We start from the raw sequence: 22,918 nt of genomic DNA, 5'->3' as shown, positions 1-22,918 counted from the left end.
GATACTCAGCTGATTTAGTATTCAACTTGTTTTAAGCACTCTCAAAAAGACTTTAGTATCTTTATGCACATATGAAATGTGCTAAATATTCACAATCCTTCTCCATTCAAGAAAAGAAAAAAATTTAAATTACATTTTAGAAAATTATTCCAAGTTTTGTAAGTTCTGATACCTCCCTTTCTACTACTTAAAATGAGTAAGTTTACAGTAAATTATTTTTAATAATTATTACCCATTTTAACTAAGAATTATTTGCTGAATGAAATTTAAAATATACATAAATAAAACATATCCAGTAGCCTTTATTTTCTAAAATATCATATTCTTCTATAGAAGCAGTATAACTGCTATTATATAGAAACATTTCATGTTTTGTAAGAAAAAAAAGCAGCATAGAAATTTGTGTTTGATTAGAAAATGCACACAAAAAGAATTTACGAACCAAAATTGTAATTTGCAAAAATAACAATACCTATATTTACATAGAAATTCTGGTTTTCTTTTTCTCATAGGCTCTCAGTATCTATTATTTCATTCAGGTCTCACAAGCCAGCAGGGTAGGCTGAGAAGATCCTATCATTAGGTCCGTATGAGGTACAGAGACAGAGATCGTCCAAGGTGTTGCAAGGAAGAAAAACAAAAATAAAACTGGATCTGGTGCCCAGGTTGCTTCAAGGAATAGTAAAATTTCCAAAAGCACAAACTATTTATTATCTACTATTTCTATCCTTTCATAAAAGAAAAGGAAGGGTATTTTAACACCCCCAAATCATCTCAGAATAAAGAAAAAACTCATTAAAGGACTGTTGGCCACGGAACACTAGAAATAAAAGGCGTGGGTGAAATTTACTCTGTAGCTGGCTGCTGCACACAACCCCCAACACTTCAAGGTCCTTATTTTCTCATGTGGCCATGGACCAGTGAAAACTCTGTCACAGCCTTGCGTTAGGAAACCAGCTTGGTCAAGTGTGTTTCCTCCGTTCATGGTAGCACCTGTGGCCTGGCTTCAAGTAAGAGCATAATTGCAAGTCACTTTGAGCTAAAGGGCCCCTGATGTCACCCCGGGTAATGACTATGGTGGCCATAATTTCCAGGCTGTGAAGAAACATAGTTTGTCATGTAAAAGTGCTTTGGTCGTCCAATGGGCAGAATGTTTGAAATAGAAGCTGTTAGAAAACATTTGAGCTCCACAGCTGCTATAAATGTGACTGACCATGGAATAAAGAGACATTTTATGCAGAGGCTTCTTGTTATTGAGAACCGGTGTACTGTAAAACTGGCAATGGGGGGAGAATTAATCTAGAATTGCTAGTGATTGTAACAAGGACTCTGTCATAGAGAATGAGATCCTATCTATAGCAGAAATAATAAGGAATAATCATCACACACCTCCCAGTCACCAGACAGAACATGAAGCCAAATTCTCCTCCTCAGTAGATGACCACTACCTCACAAGCAGAAGTCCATTGATGTTTTATGATGATCACTTATGCATAGAGACTCATTTACATTTCATAGACTGGAAATATCACCAAAAGTGATTTCTAATTTTTAATTTTAGCATAGATTAAAAAGAATAAGGATACTGTTTTGAATGCATAGAGAAATGAACTTCTATAAACTATTTTTTGGTCCAAAGTTTGGGGAGAGAAATTTGGTAATAGCAATCAAAATTTTAAGGACACAACTCCGTCCATTTGGAAATTTCATTTCAGGAATTTAGCCTACTGTTATATTCAAGGTTCATTCATTTAATAAATGCAATGAACATTTATTAAAGTATTATTCATGACATTTAATTAGAAGAAGCAACCAGAGAATTTTGATTGATATTATCAAATTGCTCTCTAAAATGTTATACCAGTTTAAATTCAAATCCCCCTCTTAAAGATGGCCACCATATATAGCTAGTTAATTGAATTGTAATACATTTAAGGTAGACTATTAAATCATCTGTTCAGAAAAGAATGTGGTTAATTTTTACTTACAAATAAAGATGTCCATGAAACAGCTTAAGTAAAACCAACAAAGCAAGTTGGTAGAATGGCATATGCACTATGACACCGTTCATGATGGAAATGTGTGTGTATAGAATGTACAATATCAGTGTATGTATGTATGTGTGTATAAGCACACACATACATACATATATAGACACACATTGAATTAACTTATGACAACATCCCTTTCCGGGGAGTGGGTTAAGATGGAGATACAAGGAAATGGGAGTTCATAAATTCTGGCTTCTTTGATTTTTCTTTTCCCTGGTGAATCTGTATTAGTTTCATTTAAAAAATTTTAAGACTTAACAGAATACCATTTCCCATTTTCTCTTGAAAGAGACTTACCTATTAAGGGAAGTCTACCTTAGATTTTGAGTGGCAAATGCAGATATGTACCATTTTTATTCTCTTAAAAAAAAAGCTTAAGAGTTTTTGATGTACAAGGAGTTTTGTGGTGCTAGTTTTTCCTCTCCACGTGCCAATTGAAAAGTTCATTTTAAGATAATAATTCAAAAAGCAGAAATCAAAATATGGAAAATGGATATGGCATCTTGAAGAAGCTAGGGCTGTGTTTTGTAACTTCATTTGGATTTCTCCATACATGTCTTGGTAGCCCTTAGCTAAATGGTTATAGAAATGATTCTCCTGCTTTGACGTTTGTTAGGCACCTTGCATGGGCATAGCTCACCTTCCCTGCAGTGAGAAGGAAAATCAAAGTCCCCTGAGTACCACCGCACTCACTTGTCCTGTTCCAGAATGTAGACCTAACCACCATGGATTCCAGCCAATAGCAAGGAAGGGTTATGTGCTAAAGAGGTTGAAACTCCTCATCCACGTAACAGAGAAATTTGTTTTCTTCCATGTAGCACATGCTGACTTATTTTACATAACTAAGTATTTAAGCAGAGTCAAACTTACTTTTTGATTTTATTCATTATTCCACCTTCATTGTTTTTAATATCATGGACTATCTTTTGAAGCTGCCTGTAAGAAAACAAAATTAAACGTAAGAGATTAATAACCAGTCTGATTTTTTTAAAAAAGGCCTCTACTCTTCTTGAATATAAAAAAGAAGGGAAACAAACCTTACCAAAAAAACCTCCAAATAGGATGAATTGTATTGTATTTAATTAAACTGACTATCTGCTACTTTAGCAAAAGAGAAGTATGACTGATTCTATAAGGAATGTGGTCACTGGGCTATGTCCCTCTCTGTTGAGATGTCTGGGCCAATCCAGGCTGTAAAGAAAGAAATTCTGATTTCTTGATCTGTCTGTTCTGAGGAGACAAGTGAGGCAAAAGTCCTCTGATCCTATTACAAGCCTTGTTCATTGCTCATTGTCTTAGAGTATCCATATTATGAAGATAGGTGCTACTCTGTGGACGCAGCAGAGGCTTCAATCAGGCCCAAAGTTCTTTTTTTAAAAAAACGTTAGTAGGTAGCATCTATTAAAACTTTCATTTAAAAGTTACTCCTACATAGGAGTCATAAAGAAAATGATTATTAAATCTGGCTGATATTTGAAACTTCTTTAGAAGAAAAAGTAAAATTGAGGCAGGAGAATAGGGTCTGGAGGCAGGGAACCTAAGGCCAATTTGCACTGACTTCCTAGAACTGAAACAAAAGGAAAAACCAACCTCTCCATGCCCAAGTAACAAAAGGATCAGAGACTACTACCTCTGCACTGTGTTATAGATGAAAAATGTAAAGTACCTCTGATTGGTCCCCTCCTGTAACCAATCAGACTGATCCCAGGCCAAGTCTTCATGTGTAACTTTGTACTTTCACTTCAGCCTCTGATTGGTCACCTTCTGCAACCAATCAGACTGGTCATGGGCCACTCCTTCATTTACATAGGTTGCATCCTAGTAACCAATGGGAAACCCCTAGAAGGTATTTAAACCCTGGAAAATTCTGTAACTAGTGCTCTTGAGTCCCTTGGTCAAGCCCACTCCCACTCTGTGGAGTGTACTTTCATTTCAATAAATTTATGCTTTCATTGCTTCATTCTTTTGTTGCTTTGTTGTGCGTTTTGTCCAGTTCTTGTTCAAAATGTCAAGAACTTGGAAGACTCATAGTCAAGACCCCCCACTGGTAACAATATGCACAAAATCAAAAGATAAATGACATGCTAGAAGAAATATTTGCAGTATATAGTAATAATAATAAGAACTATGTATTAGGTTGGTGCAAAAGTAATCACGGTTTTTGCCACTAAAAGTAATGGCAAAAACCGCGATTACTTTTGCACCAACCTTCCTTGATTTACAAAGAAATCTTTTAACTCAGTAAGAAAAAGAGAAACAATTCAATAGAAAAATAAGCAAAAGATATGAACACACAGCTAACAGAAAACAAATACAAGTGGCCAACAGACCAATGAGAAGATATTGAACCTCACTTATATTTAAACAAGTCTAAATCAAAACAACAGTGAGATGTCATGTTTGCCTATCAGACCGGCAAAACATACAACTGTAATAATATCCAGTGTTGGGAAGGTAAATTGTTACAATCAATATCTGTCAAGATTTAAAATGTCCATGACTTTTGACCCAGCAATTGGACTACTAGGAATTTGTCTTATGAACATGGTCACAACGTGGTATCAGTATATATAGATAAGCATGTTTATTGCAGCATGATGTGTAAGAACTCGCTGATCCTCTCTGCTTCTCCTGCCCTCCCTGCAACCATAACTCTGAAAACAACCCCAAACTCATCAATTATTAAAACGGAACTAGTTAACTGAATTCTGATAGATCCATGCAATGGAATGCCACAGACCCCTAAAAAAAAAAAAAAAGGAAGAAGAATATGCATCTATGTTGCTGCCTGGAACTTCTACCTTCTAAAAAGGGGATTGTTACTTTATGATGTTTAAAAATATTTGAATTTTTATAGCATGTGTATGTATCATTTGTATTATCTGTGTTATATACATATATGGAGAAAAATTTTGTAATGGGAGGATAGGGGCATGTTATGTTTTCCTCATAATAATTTTCTAACTTAAAAAAATGTATAATAAAATTTCACACAGTTCTTCCCTGAAAGAGTAGGATGTTTTAATTCACCTTTCAGGTAAGTTCTTCCTTTGTTCTGAGAAAACTATTTGACTTGACCCTTTAGATAATGAGCTGTACACAGTTATTGTTCTTGTGGGAAATGGTGATTTCCCCATAATCCTGAAAGCAGTTTTCTCTGACTCTGGGAGCTAGGCCTTGGAACTCTATAATTTTCTAGAATTTGTTCACGTATACTCTATGCCAAACCCCTTTCTTCTTTTCCTGAGGAAGTACAGAGTATCTTCAAGATAGAAGAAAGAAGGAAATGAAAACAAGAGGTCTGGCAGTGGAGAGAAAGAGAAATTGAGAGAGAAAGAGGTTGAAGTGGATTGATTGCAGGGAAACTCAATAATTTCATATGGAGAGCAAAGGGCATTTCTAGTTGTAAGCTGACTAACTGGACGGAGTCAGCGTTAGCCTAAGTTAATGCTTAACCAGGTTGAAGAGCAAAATGAGCCAGCAGTGAAGAATCCTATCAGAAATTTGTCAAGAGTGGGACACAGGCAGAGTAATAGGGAACCAGGGGCCAATTTGCATAAGTAATTTTGCTATGGATATAAACAAACAGATGCAAAACGTTGCAAAAGAATTGGATGCAATTTTGTCATTTGCTCAATTTGGCATTTGGTGTTCTTGACATTTCCTAATTACTTTTTATTGTATATTATTACAACTATAACAATTATACTATGTAACTATATAATCATAGTAAGTTACTGAAGTGTTTCATAAACTATACTTTTTAAAGTTGATGCATAATAGCAGTACATTTTTATGGATGCATGTGATATTTTGATATATGCATACAATGTGTAATGACCCAATCGGGGTAAGTGGAATACCCATCACCTCAGACATTTATCATTTCTTTGTGCTGAGCACATTAGCACATTCCAAATTTTCTCTTCCAGCTATTTTGAAATATACAACAAATCATTGTTAATTATAGTCACCCTTCCCTCCCCTTCCCTCCCCTCCCCTCCCCTCCCCTCCCCTCCACTTCCCTTTCCTGTCTTTCCTGCCTTCCTTGCCTTTCTTGCCTTCCTGCCTTCCTGCCTTCCTCCCTTGCCTTCTTGCTCTTTCTTTCAAGTCATAGGTAAGTAGTGGCTGGTTGCATAGGTTAAACAGCTTTTATCTAAGTAGGCATGACAAGAAGCAGTGAATCAGGATCCGTCAGCTTGAGGGAGCAGAGAGATGACCAGATCACATGACAATCTGAGACCACAGAAGCAAGGGCTGTGTGAGAATAAGTGCTGAATGCCTGGCTTCTGGGAGGCTGAGATCAAGAGGCTTGGACCTGAAGGGCAGGGAGGGAGGGGACAATCTCAGGTTCCCTCCTGTGCCTTCAAACCCAGCCTCTCTTCCAGATCACCCTCTGAAACAGTGCTTTCTGGAGTAAGGTCTAAAGATTGCCTGTATTTGTTTATTAAAAATTCAGTTTTATTAGAAATTCCTAAACTATATCAATGGAATAAAAATTCCAGGTGGGGCCCAGCAATCTGCATTTTAACAAATTTCCTAGGTACACAGAAGGTTGAGAGACATTTTTAAAAGGATTAGGCCAGGTTTATCCCTTTCTAGGCTAGGTTTAAATGGAAAGAGCAAAAGAGACGACTTCCCAACCTCCAGGATATCTTCCCCCATCCACCATGGCCTGGAATAGCTTTAACAACAAATCTTACTCTTTTCTCCATAACGAGTGGCTGAAGGCTTACCTGGTCATTCTTCCCAGGAAAGGAAACACATCGGCAACAGGAATTTTAGTCAATAGTATGACGGCTGCTTTCAGCAGGGGGAAGATAGCAGAAGGAATTGGCTGTAGTTGCCGATGTCCAGGCATTCACCTTTACCTGGGCTGTGATTAATACAAGTCGCGCACAGTGAAGCTTCCAGTCTGCCTGCCTTCTCTTCCCAGGCAGCTTGGTGTCAGAGCAGGGACTCCGAGCCCAGGAGCTAAATGTATACAGCGCAGCCTTCTTCAACGAGTCTTTTATGAATTGAAGTTTAGCCCGGCCGGGCGCGGTGGCTCACGCCTGTAATCCCAGCACTTTGGGAGGCCGAGGCGGGTGGATCACGAGGTCAAGAGATCGAGACCATACTGGTCAACATGGTGAAACCCCGTCTCTACTAAAAATACAAAAAAATTAGCCAGGCATGGTGGTGCGTGCCTGTAATCCCAGCTACTCAGGAGGCTGAGGCAAGAGAATTGCCTGAACCCAGGAGGCGGAGGTTGCGGTGAGCCGAGATCACGCCATTGCACTCCAGCCTGGGTAACAAGAGCGAAACTCCGTCTCAAAAAAAAAAAAAAAAAGGTTAGACCTTACATCAACTGGTAGTCTTTATACATCTCCTTCTTAGATGAAAAGGTAGGTTAAAGAAATGGTCTTGACTTTGGCTGTGCATTAGAATCACTTAGGGGACTTTTAATAATCCTGATACCCAGGACTTTGCCCCAACCATTTAAACCAGACTCATCGACTCTCAGGGGATCCAATGTGCAGCCAAGGTTAAGAACCACTGGCAGTGTTATCAGGATAGGAGACCTTTGTACATACCGCAGGGAAGATTGGCTGGCCAAGAGAGCACAAGGAGAGGAATCCATAGAGAGAATCCGTAGAAAGGTATCTGCAGGCTGAGAACAGCCCCAGGCATGTGGAAGGATAAGTAAGTCCAGGAAGGATGGGGTTGAAGGACACCGAGCTCTTCCAGGGCCAAGAGGGCATGGGGAGGGCAGCTGCATGCAGAGATTTCGGCCACATCACCAGAGTTGTCCAGGAAATTACATATTTTACAAAAATATTTTTCCAGTAACTTTTATTAAATACAGGAGATGATTTAACAGATGATATTATCTGTAAGAAGTATTTTTTTAAGTCTAGTAGAAAGAAGAGGATCAGAAAACATCTTGTTTTCCTTGTAGCTCTTTAGTGCTGTCACAGAGAATAATGAAAGGCAGGTTTCACGATATTATTTTTTTTCCACTTGTCTTTCAGAAAGGGTGGAATGCAAAATATTGCTAATCAGAGAAAATCCCCGTTTAATCTCCATGTAGGAATGGATTAAAGAGTGTCTCAGATAAAAGTGACCCCTTATAAACAAACAGAGCAAATAAATCCTTCCTTCTTCATTCCTGCATCTTAACCTCAGGTCCAGTTCTTGAGTTTCAAACTTTCAGTGTTTGTAGGACTGGTCCTCCTCTCTGAGCCAAGATCTAAGCCTACACTTTCCCCTTTACATCAGGAAAATGCAGCAGCTGGCAGCAGGGCCCTCCCATCCATGCTGTGAGGGCTTGTTAGGGCCTCTTTCAATGAATGTTTCTAAAACCCAGATTTCAACAGATCACTCCCTCCTCAAGAGTGCAGCAGCTCCCCAGCATCTACTTAATCAAGCCTGAGCTTTTTGTCATGGCTCAGAGCCATTCAGTCTCACCCTAAGCTCATATTGATATCGGATATTTGATTTTTGTTAGTAAATTTTAAAACAGCTCTATGGCAGAAAATTGAAAACTACCAGTAAGAATAAGAAAAAGGGCTGGACGTGGTGGCTCCTGCTTGTAATCCCAACACTTTGGGAGGCCGAGGAGGGCAGATCACTTGAGGTCAGGAGTTCAAGTACTGCAAGAACCCCTGGGGGCTGCTGGCTCAGCCCTTTGCTTTATCCACATATACTTGGGTATCCTTAGAACATCTGTGCTGATACAATTGACCTGCTATCTCTAACTTACATGTTTCTCAAATCAATTTGGAGTAGAAATCTCTGTAACATTTTCCTTGTCATATATAGAAACAAAAATATATCCATGAATACTTTTTACTATGAATGGATTTTTAAAAACAATTTTAAACTTTAAATTTAAATACATTTAAAAATAAAAAAATTAACGATCATCATTAGGTCTGCTGATTCTCTAGCTCACGTTTTCCTTTTTCAGGTGTTTAATAAAACTGGTTCCCGGTTTCTCTTTAAGATGCTACTCATACAGTATATTTTATTTTTGTTCCTAAATTTTAAAACAGCTATATGATAGAAAATTGAAAACTGCCAATAAGAAAAAGGGCCAAGTGCGGTGGCTCACGCCTGTAATCCCAGCACTTTGGGAAGCCAAGGAGGGTGGATCACTCAAGGTTAGGAGTTCAAGACCAACCTGGCCAACATGGTGAAGTACATGGCTCTACTAAAAGTGCAAAAATTGGCTGGGCCTGGTGGCACGTGTCTGTAATCCCAGCTACTTGGGAGGCAGAGGCCTGAGAATCACTTGAACCCAGGAGGCAGAGGTTGCAGTGAGACAAGATTGCACTACTGTACTCCAGCCTGGCCAACAAAGTGAGACTCCATCTCAAAAAAAAAAAAAAAGAAAGAAAGAAAATGAAGAAAGTGGAGCTTATAAGCTGGCATCCTTGGATCTTCAGGCTTGAAACTTCTGAATGTTCTTTAACCCTTTTTCTTTTTTGCTCTTTGGCTCTTCAGCTCGCATCCCCAGTCACATCAAAAAGGTGAGGGACAGCAGCCAGGTATCGGGAACAGCAAGCGCAGAGTCTCAGAGGTGAAACTGTCTGAGATATCTGGGGTCCAGTGAGCAATTGAGAGTGGCGGGAGAGTAGGTGTTGAGCAGATGTTTACAAGACAAAGATGAGACTGCAGGGAGCAGAGACAGATAGTCAAGGGACTTGTTCGGCCAAGGAGATGGGGGTTACGGGCTTCCTGCTGGAAGCCCTTGGAGACCTTTCCTCGGGTGTGCCGTGATGAGGGTGGAAGAATGGAGAAGGACCACGAGACAGTGGTGGCTGGGACACCAGTATGGAGGCAACTCTGCCAGGCCCAAGCCCCAAGCTCGTGACAGCATGGTACCAAAGGCAATACAATAACACTAGGAGTGCCCTGTGGGCCTCAGCGGTGCAGAAGGAAGAGTTGGTGACTGCAAGACCAACAACTCTCAAAGAGGACATTACTGAGACACAGTGCTATATTGGCCACACTGGGGCCTGAGACAAAATAAATCAGCAGGACTGATTCTGTGTTCATTTAAAATTCCAATAGTTTCTTCATCACAGATTTTTGGGCATTCATTTTGATTTTTAAAATATTATATTAAATACTATTTGTATCAATGTATTGCTTGGGGGGGTTACCCCTTAAAGTTTAATGTCATGATTTGCTGTTTTTTTTTTTGAGACAGAGTTTTGCTCTTGTTACCCAGGCTGGAGTGCAATGGCGCGATCTCGGCTCACCGCAACCTCCGCCTCCTGGGTTCAGGCAATTCTCCTGCCTCAGCCTCCTGAGTAGCTGGGATTACAGGCACGTGCCACTATGCCCAGCTAATTTTTTGTATTTTTAGTAGAGACGGGGTTTCACCATGTTGACCAGTATGGTCTCGATCTCTTGACCTCGTGATCCACCCGCCTCGGCCTCCCAAAGTGCTGGGATTACAGGCGTGAGCCACCGCGCCCGGCCGATTTGCTGTTTTATACATGACTTTTTTTGTTTTATTCCACAAATATTCAGTGTGTGCACACTGGGCATGGCATATGCAGGAAACAGAGCCAACCTGAACACAAACCCTACCCTCTCGTAATGCAGAAAGGTGCCCCTTTCACCACTTGATCACATGACAGAAACCTTCCGGCTTATGTGAAGCCAGATGACAGATACAGGCAGACCGGAGAATTCTGCTATTCACCCAAAACATCCTCCTTTCAGGTCACTTCTGGCTTAAAGCTGAAGTCTTTGGCCACCAAGCCATCATTTTGAATGCTCCTTTTTTTTCCTCCTATTATTTTAATGTAAAAACCTTTAAAAAATATTTAAATTATAGTAGCATCCCTTTGGGAAAGCTCTTTTTTTTTAAAAAAATTATTTATTATACTTTAAGTTCTGGGGCACATGTGCAGATCGTGCAGGTTGCATAGATATACACATGCCATGGTGATGGTTTGCTGCATCCATCGCCCCGTCATCTACATTAGGTATTTCTCCTAACAGCATGCTGCTTTTCAGTGACTATCCCGTTATTTGCATGCAGCAGGACTCCTAGGACAACATTCCCCTCCTCCACTCTTTCTAATAAAGCCCTGTCCATTTCTAGCCCCGGCTTCCTCATGCTCACTTCCTCCAGCCTGGCCTTCCTATGAAATAACGGGAATTATATTTAGATTTGCGAATTCAGCACTGGAGGCTGCTTCCTTCTGGAGAGTGAGCTCATGGTGGAGCTGGCACAGTTTTGATAGCTTTGACAGTCCCTTCCATGATGTGAGAACTTGAACAAGTCTCTCAAGGTCAAGTGAGTGCCTTCCTCCTCCATTTCACAGATGCAGATACTGAAGCCCAAAGAGATCAGAGATCATGATGAGTGTCTCAGACTATAGAGCAGACTGAATTTTGCCTATAATTAAGGTAGTCACAGAAATTTGGAAGTGTGAGAGACTTTGGGAATATCCTGGGTCAACCTCCTCTTATACCCAGGGAAGAAATTAAATTCCAGGGAAACTTTGCAATTGCCCCAAGGTTAAGTTAGTTGAGGACTCCTCCAACTCTTGGTCATACCTGTTCCTTCCCTTTCCACACATGGCTCAAACCCCCTGAGAAGAAGCTTCTCCATGGCAAGAGGTACCCTCCACCTTCTTATGCCATAGTTCAGAGTCATGATTATAGTATAAGCCCAATAAGCCATTGCTGAAAGAAGCGTCATGCATGCCAGCGATCAGACTTGGAAAATCAACAACAGCAAAAGCCAGCACTTAATGAGCATGCACTATGTGCCAGGCACTTTGTGTGTATTATCTCATTAACCCTCACAACCACCCTATGAGGGAGGTCCTATTATTATCCCCATGTTTATATTGTGATAAAAAAAAAAAACATAAAAAATTCACCATCTTAACCATTTTTAAGTGTCCAGTTCAATAGCATGAATATATTCACATGGTTGTGGTCATCCCTATTTTTATAGATGAGAAAATTTGACTCAGAGAGGTTAAATAATTTGCCTAGATCCTACAGTGAATAAATGACAGAGCTGGGATTCGAAATCAGGTCTTGAGTCCAGAGCCCATGCTCTCAACCCCCTCTGGATGATGCATGCTAACTTGTTTCAGCTTGGCCCCTCACCAGGGCAGGTGACTGGTTTCTCCACATATGTGCCTCTCTGGATACCTTCCTCGCTGTCTGGAGAGATAGCATCCACTCTCTCTACCAGCCCAGTAATCTTTATTGGTGACACATGTGTCCCCACCCCCTGCCTTGCTATTGGTCCCCAAGGTTAGACTTTTTGCTAGAGGGAAGTGTCGGGTCTTAAGAGCCTGTTTCAGACTTTGGGAGGAAGAGGGAGAGTAGAAAGAGGAAGGGACAGATGGCAGGAGAAAGGGGAAAGAGAGCGGGTAGCACACGTGGGAGGCAGGAGGGAATGTGGTAGCGGCCCTCTGGGGTCTGAAATGTGCTCAGTAGAGTGGCTGAACAGAGCAGCTGGAAGGACACCACCATCATCCATGGATCCTTTCTCAACACCCTAAGCAGAAAGGCCACCTGAGGGTCCTGGAGTAGAGGGGCTGTGTTCCCTTACACGCGAGCATCATCTTCCTGCCAGGGTTGTTTCTTACTATCCATTTATTAATCATATAAAGTAATTTGCAAGTTTCTTCAGGCAGTTCACACCCTACATTTTTTTTTTTTCTTGCTTGTTTCTTTTTTTTCCCACTGAGATCTGCAAATATTTTGTGGTAGTCTCTGGCATGTCTGAATGGCTGAGCTGGGTTATATGCAGACAGAAATTGGGCTGACTTTGCATAAGCAGGAGAAGAGATGATTCCACTAATACCCTGTGTCCTTTAAAAAAACCCTGGTAGGATTTATCCTATCAGAGGCAGTTAGGCATCAGTCACACCACCCTGAGACTGAAGAGGTGGCGAGGAAATGATTCTATTCCTGCTTTAAAAAGTTCTTAGGGTGGGGCGCAGTGGCTCACGCTTGTAATCCCAGCACTTTGGGAGGCCAAGGAGGGCAGATCACCTGAGGTCAGGCATTCAAGACCAGACTGACCAACATAGAGAAACCCCGTCTTTACTAAAAATACAAAATTAACTGGGTGTGGTGGTGCATGCCTGTAATCCCAGCTACTCAGGAGGCGGAGGCAGGAGAATTGCTTGAACCGAGGAGGTGGAGGTTGCAGTGAGCCAAGATGGCACCACTGCACTCCAACCTGGGCAATAAGAACAAAAACTCCATCTCAAAAAACAAAAAGTTCTTTGAAGCTTTGTCACTTGATGCGACAGCAGAAATTGTCACGGCCCTTCCGCTCTCTGATTTTAGGGGCCAATGGTCTTTGGGGCCTCCAGAGATACACCATTTTCCTTTCCTTTAGCACACTGGAATGCTTGCTGGACCTTGCTCTCCCCACCCACCTGGTAGAGAGGTCTTGGGTAAAGGGAAACTTCCTCATCAAACTATATAAAAGCAGATTGCAAAAACCAAAATAGTTAAGGGAGACTCCTGTGTTCATAGGAGATGACACAGTCTCTCTTGTCTTCAATTCCAAGTCCCTTGGTCATAGCCTCCCTCTGGGGAACTCCCATTTACTTAGGTGTGGTCTCCCACCTCTGGACTTTCCCTCCTTCTTATCACCATGTTCCTGAACAATGTTCCACTCATCCAGCTAGACTGTTGATTGAACCACCTCTGTGAGTGGGTAGGAGAGCTCTCTGCCCCCTTGGTCTGAGCCAGTCATCAGATAAATGAGTCCTGCCTGGTGCTAGTGACAGTGATGACTCAGTGCCTGAACCTATTACACTTAATGATGTTAAATTTTGAACCCAAACTTTGAGACACTGCCATACCCCACGTAGATGCCTCTCTAACAATACAATTCAGGGCACCAGGGAAGCACAGACCAGGAGGAAGGGGACATTCACTGAACTGTTACTCTGCAGTATAGGGAGGTACTGTTCTTCTTTTTTTTTTTTTTTTTGAGAGGGAGTCTTACTCTGTTACCCAGGTTGGAGTGCAGTGGCACGATATCTGCTCACTGCAACCACCACCTGCCAGGTTCAAGCAATTATCCTGCTTCAGCCTCTGGAATAGCTGGGACTATGGGTATGCACCACCATGCCTGCAAATTTTTTGTATTTTTAGTAGAGATGGGATTTCACCATGCTGGCCAGGCTGGTCTCAAACTCCTGACCTTGTGATCCACCCTCCTCAGCCTCCCAAAGTGCTGGGATTACAGGTGTGAGCCACCGTGCCTAGCCAAGAGGTACTGTTCTAATACCCCTGCTTCATGTTATATGTTATTAGTAGATATTATTATTCCCGTTATTCAGATGAAAAAACAGGCTAAAAGGGATTAAGTGATCTTCTCAAAGACCACGAGCTAGTAAGTGCAGAGTGAATGTTCAAATCCACGTCTGCCTGATTCTTTCTTTTCAGTCTGACAAAAACACCTTCCAGGGGCACCTCTTAAAATGTCACATTGGTGCTGTATGCTTGGTCTGTATGTAAGACTGGCTTTGCTCTTCATAATTATAACTCACAGATGACAGGAACAACTGTGGGAGCGTTCTTTGCAAAATATATAGCAGTAGGATACCAAACACTGAGTCAGCGTGTAATTCAAGTTTGGGCCTGGAAAACACAACTGCCTGAAATACTGACAGCAGGAATTCTCAGCAGGCTTTCTGACTAATAAGTGGCTGCTTTTTAATTTTAAAACAAATGTCTATGGAACGTATAGAGCACAGACAAAGCCTGAATGTTACTTGGGCCAGTAAATTCCATAGGCCAACATGGAGGGGTTGTTCTAGAGCTTGAACAGGTACCCTGGCCTCTCTGGGGCTCAGCTTTGTCACCTGTGGAATAAAGGGGCTGGAGAGGGGTCCTTTCAGTCCTTGCAAGGTGAATCTCTGTGCTTCTCCATGGAAGCCTATGTCTCTGCACATTGTAGAAGCAGGCAAGGCCCAAGTCCTCATGGAACCCCTGACCAGCACTGGCTATATAATTTCTGGGGCCCAATGTAAAATGAAAATGCAGGGTCCTTGGTCAAAAATTGTTAAGAATTTCAGGACTGCAACAGCAGAGCATTAAACCAAGCACAAGCTCTTCTGAGCACAGGATGCTGTGCGACTCTACAGCTACAAGCCCAGGAAGCTAGGGATCTGTGTTCCCTACAACATGTGAAGGAAGGGAATATGCAGTAGGTGGGAGGCAGGGATGCTCCTGGGGTAATGAGAGCCTTCTTTAGGAAACTGGCCAGCAGAGGAGTGTGGCTCAGCAAGCAGTCACCACATGTCCCTCAAGCTGGCTTCTTGACCTCGCCTTTAAAATAAACATGGAAACAGCCCTACTGGGCTGACGAAACGGTCTGTTTGGAGGCCTAGACCATCGTGCTGCAAAAGGGTTGTGAAAACATCAGGGTAAAAAGTAAGGCTGCAGGTGTAGCTTCCGGTGGACTCCCTTTCAGAAGACAGGTGAAGGCAGGACAGGTAGGAAAAGGTGGTGATACAAGGCGGGTGGGGAGGGCTGTTGATGCGGGAGCAGATAGCCCTCAGCTGTGGAACAAAGCACAGGGAGGAAGGAGGTGAAGTTAGGCTTTCTCACTTATTGCTAGTTGGAGACAAATATGCCAGTAATAAGGAGGCTCAACACACAGTCAAGAGGTGCAACCCCCGAGAGAGGGTTTCCGCCGCAGCAGCCAACCCAGTGCCCAGTGTCAGCCCAGCACCAAATCTGCTTCCCTACAGCTGTGCTGGGGAACCCTGAGGTCACGTGGGTCCTAGAGGATGGCAGCCAGTGTCACACTTCAGGGTTCTCTGCTCCCTTGATCTGGAGCAGGGACTTGGGTGGAGGCTGGAATTCTACCCCATCAGCAGGTGAGGCCCATTTCTGGAGCAGTGGGTGAATCATACTCTTAATTCCTGATAATGTGCATGGTTCCTAGGGACATAGGAAGCCTGGCATAAACATGGAACGAAAAAAACTAAGGCCGTCTTTGAGCTCTTAAACATCAACACCTGACAGAGCAAACACAGAGAAGCAAGGTCACCCTAAAGAAACAGAATGGCCCCAAGTCTGTGAGATCTAAGGGGGACCTGATGGAATGTAATCAATTCAAGGATACAGGGTGTCCAGTGAAAGGCAGTGGTTGTACCTCTCTGACCGCCATTCTGCAGAGACAGAGTCTTAGTTAGATGGACTTTAAAAATCTCCTTAGTGAGGCTTTGTCTACAGTGGGCAAGAGCACCGCAGCCCTGCAAGCCTGCAGGCAGGATCACCCAAGAGCCTTGAGCATCTGACATTCCAACAGACAGCACAGGCTCTCCTGAGCACAGGACCTGGGTCCCTCACGTAGACCTCCTCTCACCATTCCTAATATGCAGAACAATCACACAAAGCGTTTCCTGAGATCCAGATACAATCAAAACCAATTTAAAGAGTTATTTTGGAAGAGGACAGGGGAGACATAGAAATGCTTCAGAACAGAGCTGGAATAAAGTCTTTAACGAAAAGGATTGAACCCTCAAAACCTACCCATTGGTTTCAAAAATATATGTACACACTGGCAACAGGGAGACCAAGCAAGACAGGGTGAATCCTGCTCCAGAAACTCTCTCAGCTCATGGAAGAATTATTCCAAATACGTGCCTCTTGGACATGAATTTTCATATATAACCAAGAAGATTAAAGGATGGACAAGCAGCATCCTTGGGCTCTCCTATTGTCTATAATACTCCCCAGTTGTGACAACCAAATGTTCCCTAGGGGACAAAATTGTCCCTGATGGAGAACCATTGATCAAAATGATCCAGCTGTGTCTTGCAGGAGGCTGGGGATGGATACTTCTGTGGAGTGTATTAAGAAGCCAAAGAAAGCCAAGTGTTTTAATTTCCCTAGAACAAGCTATCCTTTAATTTCTCTCTCTCACTTTTTTTTCTTGCTCATGTAAGGATCTTCTTTGAAGATGAACCAAACTGATAAATTCTCCAAAGAACAGATGGGGTTAAGTCATCTGTAGGAAGAAAACAAGAGATTGTCTGTAAACATGTGCCTGAAGAGTTTGGTACCAGCCCAGTTCCCTCCAATCCGGTAATCTAAGAGGCAAGGCTGGAAAAGAACTGTGATTCGGTCCTTGGAAGCCTAATCGATTGTATCATAGTCCATTTGGAAACACGTTCTGTGAAGAGGAAGAGTTGTTCAGCCATGGTACACAGTTATTGGGTCCAGAAGAGAGGTTCCTCAGACATGTGGACTCTGGTTTAGGGTTTTCCTGGCACAGTCATGCCCAGAGTGGGAGAGGAAGTTGCCTTGAGTTTTCTTGGCTGATGACTCTGAAGTCCACTTGCACTAAGCCAGTCTCTGATAATGTGGGCTCCCATGTGGCTTGCCCACAGGGAAAAAGAGCCCTTTCCAGCTGCTCTGGGTATTCCATCCATCTGTGTGGCTCAAGATGGCCCAGTTGAGTGGCTCAGCTGACGGGATGCAGGTAGGCAGTGTGAGGAGGATGGAAAATCACACTGTCCAGGAAGTTAGTCTAATCACCACTAGATGCTGTGCCTCCTGCCTGGAGCTCTCCATGCTGCGTGCCACCCCAGTTAAAAGAAGTTGGAACCACAAATGTGAAGCGGAAGAGAGACAGCAAATAGCCGCTCTGCATGGGTGGGTTGAGGTACTGGTAGTTGTGTTTGCTTTTTTTTTTTTTTTGAGACGGAGTTTTGCTCTGTTGCCCAGGCTGGAGTGCAGTGGTGCAATCTCAACTCACTGCAACCTCCACCTGCTGGGTTCAAGCATCTCCTGCCTCAGCCTCCCGAGTAGCTGGGGTTACAGATGGCTAATTTTTGTATTTTAGTAGAGATGGGGTTTCACCATGTTGGCCAGGCTGGTCTTGAACTCCTGATCTCATGATCCATCCGCTTCAGCCTCCCAAAGTGCTGGGATTACAGGCATGAGCCACCACGCCCGGCTCTGTGTTTGCTTTTTATTGACTTGGCGTACTGACCAAGTGGCAAATACTCTTCTGGGAACTTCAGCCCATGTTGTCTTCCTTGGTCTTCACACAAGCCTGTGAGGAAGGCATCTCTAGTTTCCTTTGACAACTGGGAAACTGAGGTGTAGAGAAACTGAATGGCTTCAGGATTTATAGCTAGTAACTGGCCATTAAAATCAGCCCTGTTGGGCCCCAGTGGCATGGTCTGTCTCAATACATCAAGAAATATTTCCTGAGAGTCCTGAGATAAAATGGTAGCCCTTGAGAACGTAACATATGTCAAATGTGGTCTCTGTGTTGGAAGGATCACAGCATCAGAGCTGAGAGAGACTTTGGGAAATGTTCTCATTTTGTAGAGTTTGGACCAGACAAACACAGGGGACACAGGGGAGCTGAGGACCTATCCAGGATGTTGTGGAAGAAAAGGAAAGAAGAGGCATATATGGAAGGGAAATAAAGAAAACCTGCAGGGTGTGGTAGGTGAGTGGGTGTCAGTGGAAGTGGAGAGGGGAGGGTCAGAGTGAGGGTTGATGACGATACCATCGACCAAAACAGGGAGGATCTGAGAGGAAGCTAACAGTGGAAAGGTGAAAAGAGGGTGAATTTGTTTCTGAAGAACTGAACCAGAAAAATCAAGGAACTAAAAAGTCCACTTGAAAACTCCAAGCCCTGAGAAGAGAAGGCATGCCTCAGAATCCATCAAATAAGGTCTCGGTGAGACCTCATCCAAGAAGACCCAGACACCCACGGCAGGGCTCTGTCATGCTTAACATTATTAGTCACTTAGATGAAGGCAGAGAAGCAATGTTTGTCACATCTGCAGTCCATGCAAAGCCAAGTGTCACAGATGTCAGAATCAATAGACAAAATATTCAGAATAGCCAGAAAGAAGAAATGGAACCAACATAAAACTTATCAGTGATCCATGGAAAGTTTCCATCTATCTTCAGAAAATCAATTACACAACTATAGAATTGGTAAGAATAACAACAGAAATGATATTAATAGAGACTATTTTAAAAATCCAATAATCACTATGTGCCAATTGCTTCACAAAAGAATTTATTTAAACCTTACAATAGCTCTACAACATTGGTACTGTTATTATTATCTTTATCTTACAGGTGAGGAAACCAGGGAGATTAGGCAATCTTGCCTAAAATCACACAAACCTTGATTTTTTTGAACAGAAAAACACCATACTCTTTAACCAATAAGATAACTAGGGAGACCTGATTTGACCACACTTGTATCAAAGACCTTTTCTAGTTGTGAAAATGAGTGGGTATATGTTTGTTTATGCTACAAAGAAAAATACACAACACAGATGATGAGTCAAATGGGAGGTTATTAAAAACTAAAAATTTAATTTTCAAGTTAGTTTTACTAGTTTGAAAAGGGATACTTGCAAAGTGATTAAGGATTGTAAATGTTGAAATGTTCACCCAGAAGGGTGACATTTTTATGATCATAGGAGTGTTGACTGTGGAACAATTGAGAATCCAGTTCCAGCTGGGTTTCTGATGATATCTTTACCTTATAAACTTAAGGGAAAATCATGGCTAGGAATCAACTAAAAGACCCCAAGTGTCTATGAACTTCTGCTAACAGAGAAGCCTATTCTAGCAGTGCCTTGGTGGGAGCAAAAACACGAGAATCTGTGCTCACATCTCTCTGTGGTCACATGCGACTTAGCCACCTCACCTATCTCTATTCTTACACAGCAGAAACTCTCAAGGTGATGATCCTTCCCAAACTGGGTGCATACAGAACATTCCCTCTCTTCTTTATTTTAAGAATTCCTCGTTTCCTTCCAATCCTGCATGACCTCCCTCCCTTGGATGACTCTGCTTTCCCTCTCCTCCTAGTAATACCTTCTGCTCCACTCTCTTTTCATTCCTGGGAATATATTCCCTGGATCAAGGTCATTCCTTTCAGCCCCCTAGATAGATACTCACTGTCTTTCTATTTTTGTGGCTAAGAATTTGAGCAAATTCTCACCTAAGCCTAAAAGTGTAAACATAACTGTCCACTTTTACTATCATCTGGTACCAAATAATTACATGGTTAATCAACCTTCAGAATTGACGTCAGCCAGTCAGGACAGAGGACACAAATCACAGGAGGCAGGTATTTCATCTATCGACTCCTCACCATCTCATCTATCTAATTACGAAAAAGAATTAAGATGGCCCTTTGAGCCCATTGAATTTACAATTTCATTTCTTTGGAAAGTTCCACGTCAACAGTGTACATTTTACCAAAACAGGACGATTCTATAAAGACAACTGAGTAATCAGGTGGGAAAAATGTTACTTTCATGTAAGCAGATGAGTGTAACATATGATTATCCATGGTATAATTTTGGTTTTCTATCCCATAATCTATGGTCATATATTGCCCATCGACTGCTCTGTGATCAAGCTGGACTTTGTCCCAAAGGGAGGAATCATAAGAAGATTTAAGTTCTAGGGCCTTTATTTAAATTCCCATCTGGATTCCCTGAAAGAGGTTTTACATCCCTGTATAGTTCTTCATTATGGAATATGTCTAAAAAAACATTTGGAACCCTCCTGCTCATTTGAGAGGAGGGTGCCTAGTTAGTTTCTTTGCATGTCTTTCTTCCCTCTCTTTCCCTCTTCCTTCTCACGCTGTGTCTCAAGTCCAGGCCTACCACCCTGGATGCTTGGGTTACTTAAGTGCTCCTCCCTCCCACCAGATCCCTGCCTCCAGTGACCCTCCCACTCCAACGCATCCTACGGGCCTCCTTTAAGCCTGCTGTCACGACATCGCTAACAGCATAACCTGTTCTCCAACTCCCTATGGTTAGGGCCCTCACCATCCTTTGCAATGTAGACCCACCCTATGTGTCCAATCATATCAGGACCTTCGGGTCCCCCATGCCCTACTCTACAGCTTCTGCTGGACAGAAAACTCTCCTCATTGTCCCATAAATGGACCATACTTGTGTTAAGCTTCAAGTGACCACTTCTGTATTTCCTTCCTCCCAGCACATAACATGTTTCCTCCAATTCTCCAGCTAGTTTCTAATTTTACCCACCTCTCAAAGCCCACCTCTAAAGTATCTTCTCTATGAAATCTCCTCCTGCTACTCTAATTCTATTCTTACATTCCTTCAGTCACTGACAGCTTCCATTGTATCACCCCTGCCCCTCATGAGGGTGTAGCTATTTGAGACCAAGGGCAAGACTGAAGTGCCTTCTTGTCCATCAGTGCTTATCACTCAGCAGCACTCAGCCCGTTCATGAAATGGTTGAATGCAGTCAATGCTGCCTACTGATCCCAGATCATCGGTTCATTTCATATTACCTCCTACCAAGCACCTCCTAGGCGTAGGACTTGTATTCTACTATGAAAGGCTGTCCCTTTGCCAATTCCAGGCTTTCTCTTAAATGTTGTCTCAAAAGCTTCAATTCTCTGGCTCCGTGTTATCTGTGATTACTTGTCTGCTACACATGTCACATCATCCCCTGAACATTTGGCTAAGTTCCAATATGTAGTCAGAATATAAAACACTCCCTGAAATTTAAAAGTTTCAGTCTCCAAAAGCCACGATGCCATTACAAAGAGACAAAAAGAAGACCTTCAAAAGCAAAATTTGAGGAAGTTGTCTTTTCCATAGCTCCTTGACTCACGCTTGTGGGGCCACTTCTGGTTTATTCTTTCTAAGAGGCTTGTTATAGATTATTGTTACATTAACATGAGGGTGTTGGAAAGACAGATCTAATCCCCCCAAACACACTCATAATATACACCCACAAAATAAATGAGAGTAAAACAATGAGTAACAAATGATTACAGCTATCCTTAAAATTAAATAGTAACCTGCAATAAAATGGGTGAGGATTCAGTTTAGAGAAACCCTTCCTTAGAAAAGTTGGTTGCATTCAGACTCTGAAAGCTGACCTTCCGTACAATCTAAGCCCTTGGCATTTCTGTTTTATTATATTTCCAGAGCTTTACACTTTATTGTAAGGGCCAGCTAAAGCAAATCTCTCTTGTTCCTACACATTTTTAAAGAACTCAGTCCACTTCCTATAGCAAGTGCCACCCAATGCTTTCCCTAAAAGCTCAGTCCACTTCCCTATAGCAAGTGCCACCCACTGAAGACTAGCAAAGCATTCCAGGATTTCAATATTTCTGAGACGCCGTAAGAGCATGGCAGGGGGAGAAGGAGGTGAAGAAGGATAAGTATTGGGTGAGTGGGGAAAATCTTACCTCAACTTCTGACTGGCGGGGACGGTTATTTTATTAAGCTTGTCCATTCTGTTTGGTAATTGTAAGAGACACAAATAACTGTCCAGTGGTCACGTCAACAGTTCCTGGCCCTCCTAGGGAGCAGCATGGCAAGCCCCTGGTCTCAAGGGTTCCGGCCACTCGAGTCTGATTTCTGAGAGCTCAGGCTGCTGGCAAACACCCCTGCTCTAGGGAGAAGTAAAACTTGCCCGAGCACATAGTCAAGTTTCATGTTTCTACATAATCATGTGATCTGGATAGCCAGCCAGCTTGGTGATTACTCCACGTTGTGTAAACTTTAATAGTGAAACCTATTGGGCATGCAGATTTCGTTCCAGCTGCTCTCTTTTACAATCAGATTTGTAACCAGGTTGGGACAAGCTTCTGGCTGGTCACGACTTCCTGTTTGTCCCAAACACATGTAGTCTGTTTCCAGCAGGTGCGTGCTGTAACTGGGAACTTCCTGGGCTCAAGGAAAAGCAGAGTAATCAATTCCATCTGAACATCTCTTGGAGATTTTCTGCTCATTTGCATAAAGTCATGGATAAGCTTTTTCTGCTTGTAGAACCATTATATAAAAATGGCATTTTTGTGTTTTTCCTCCCCCTACCCCTTGCAGGCAATA

The 22,918-nt window shown here is 42.3% G+C and overlaps 1 protein-coding gene across 2 annotated transcripts in view; it reads right to left on the bottom strand.

Moving 5' to 3' along the window:
- BLNK (B cell linker) overlaps positions 1-22,526 on the bottom strand; it is a 72,226-nt gene extending 49,700 nt beyond the window's left edge. For both annotated transcript variants that reach the window (XM_012439456.2, XM_012439457.2), the window contains exons 1-2: positions 22,276-22,526; positions 2,922-2,987 (exon numbers count right to left, since the gene is read on the bottom strand). In XM_012439456.2, coding sequence (XP_012294879.2) covers positions 2,922-2,987; positions 22,276-22,322 — 113 coding nt within the window. In that variant the 5' untranslated portion in view covers positions 22,323-22,526. The remainder of the gene's footprint in view (positions 1-2,921; positions 2,988-22,275) is intronic.
- Between the last annotated feature and the right edge of the window lie 392 nt (positions 22,527-22,918).

The sequence above is a fragment of the Aotus nancymaae genome, unplaced genomic scaffold (assembly GCF_030222135.1).
Source record: "Aotus nancymaae isolate 86718 unplaced genomic scaffold, 86718_ANA_hifiasm-v0.15.2.pri h1tg000010l, whole genome shotgun sequence".
NCBI classification, from domain to species: domain Eukaryota; kingdom Metazoa; phylum Chordata; class Mammalia; order Primates; family Aotidae; genus Aotus; species Aotus nancymaae.
This window is presented reverse-complemented; position numbering and strand designations above follow the sequence as displayed.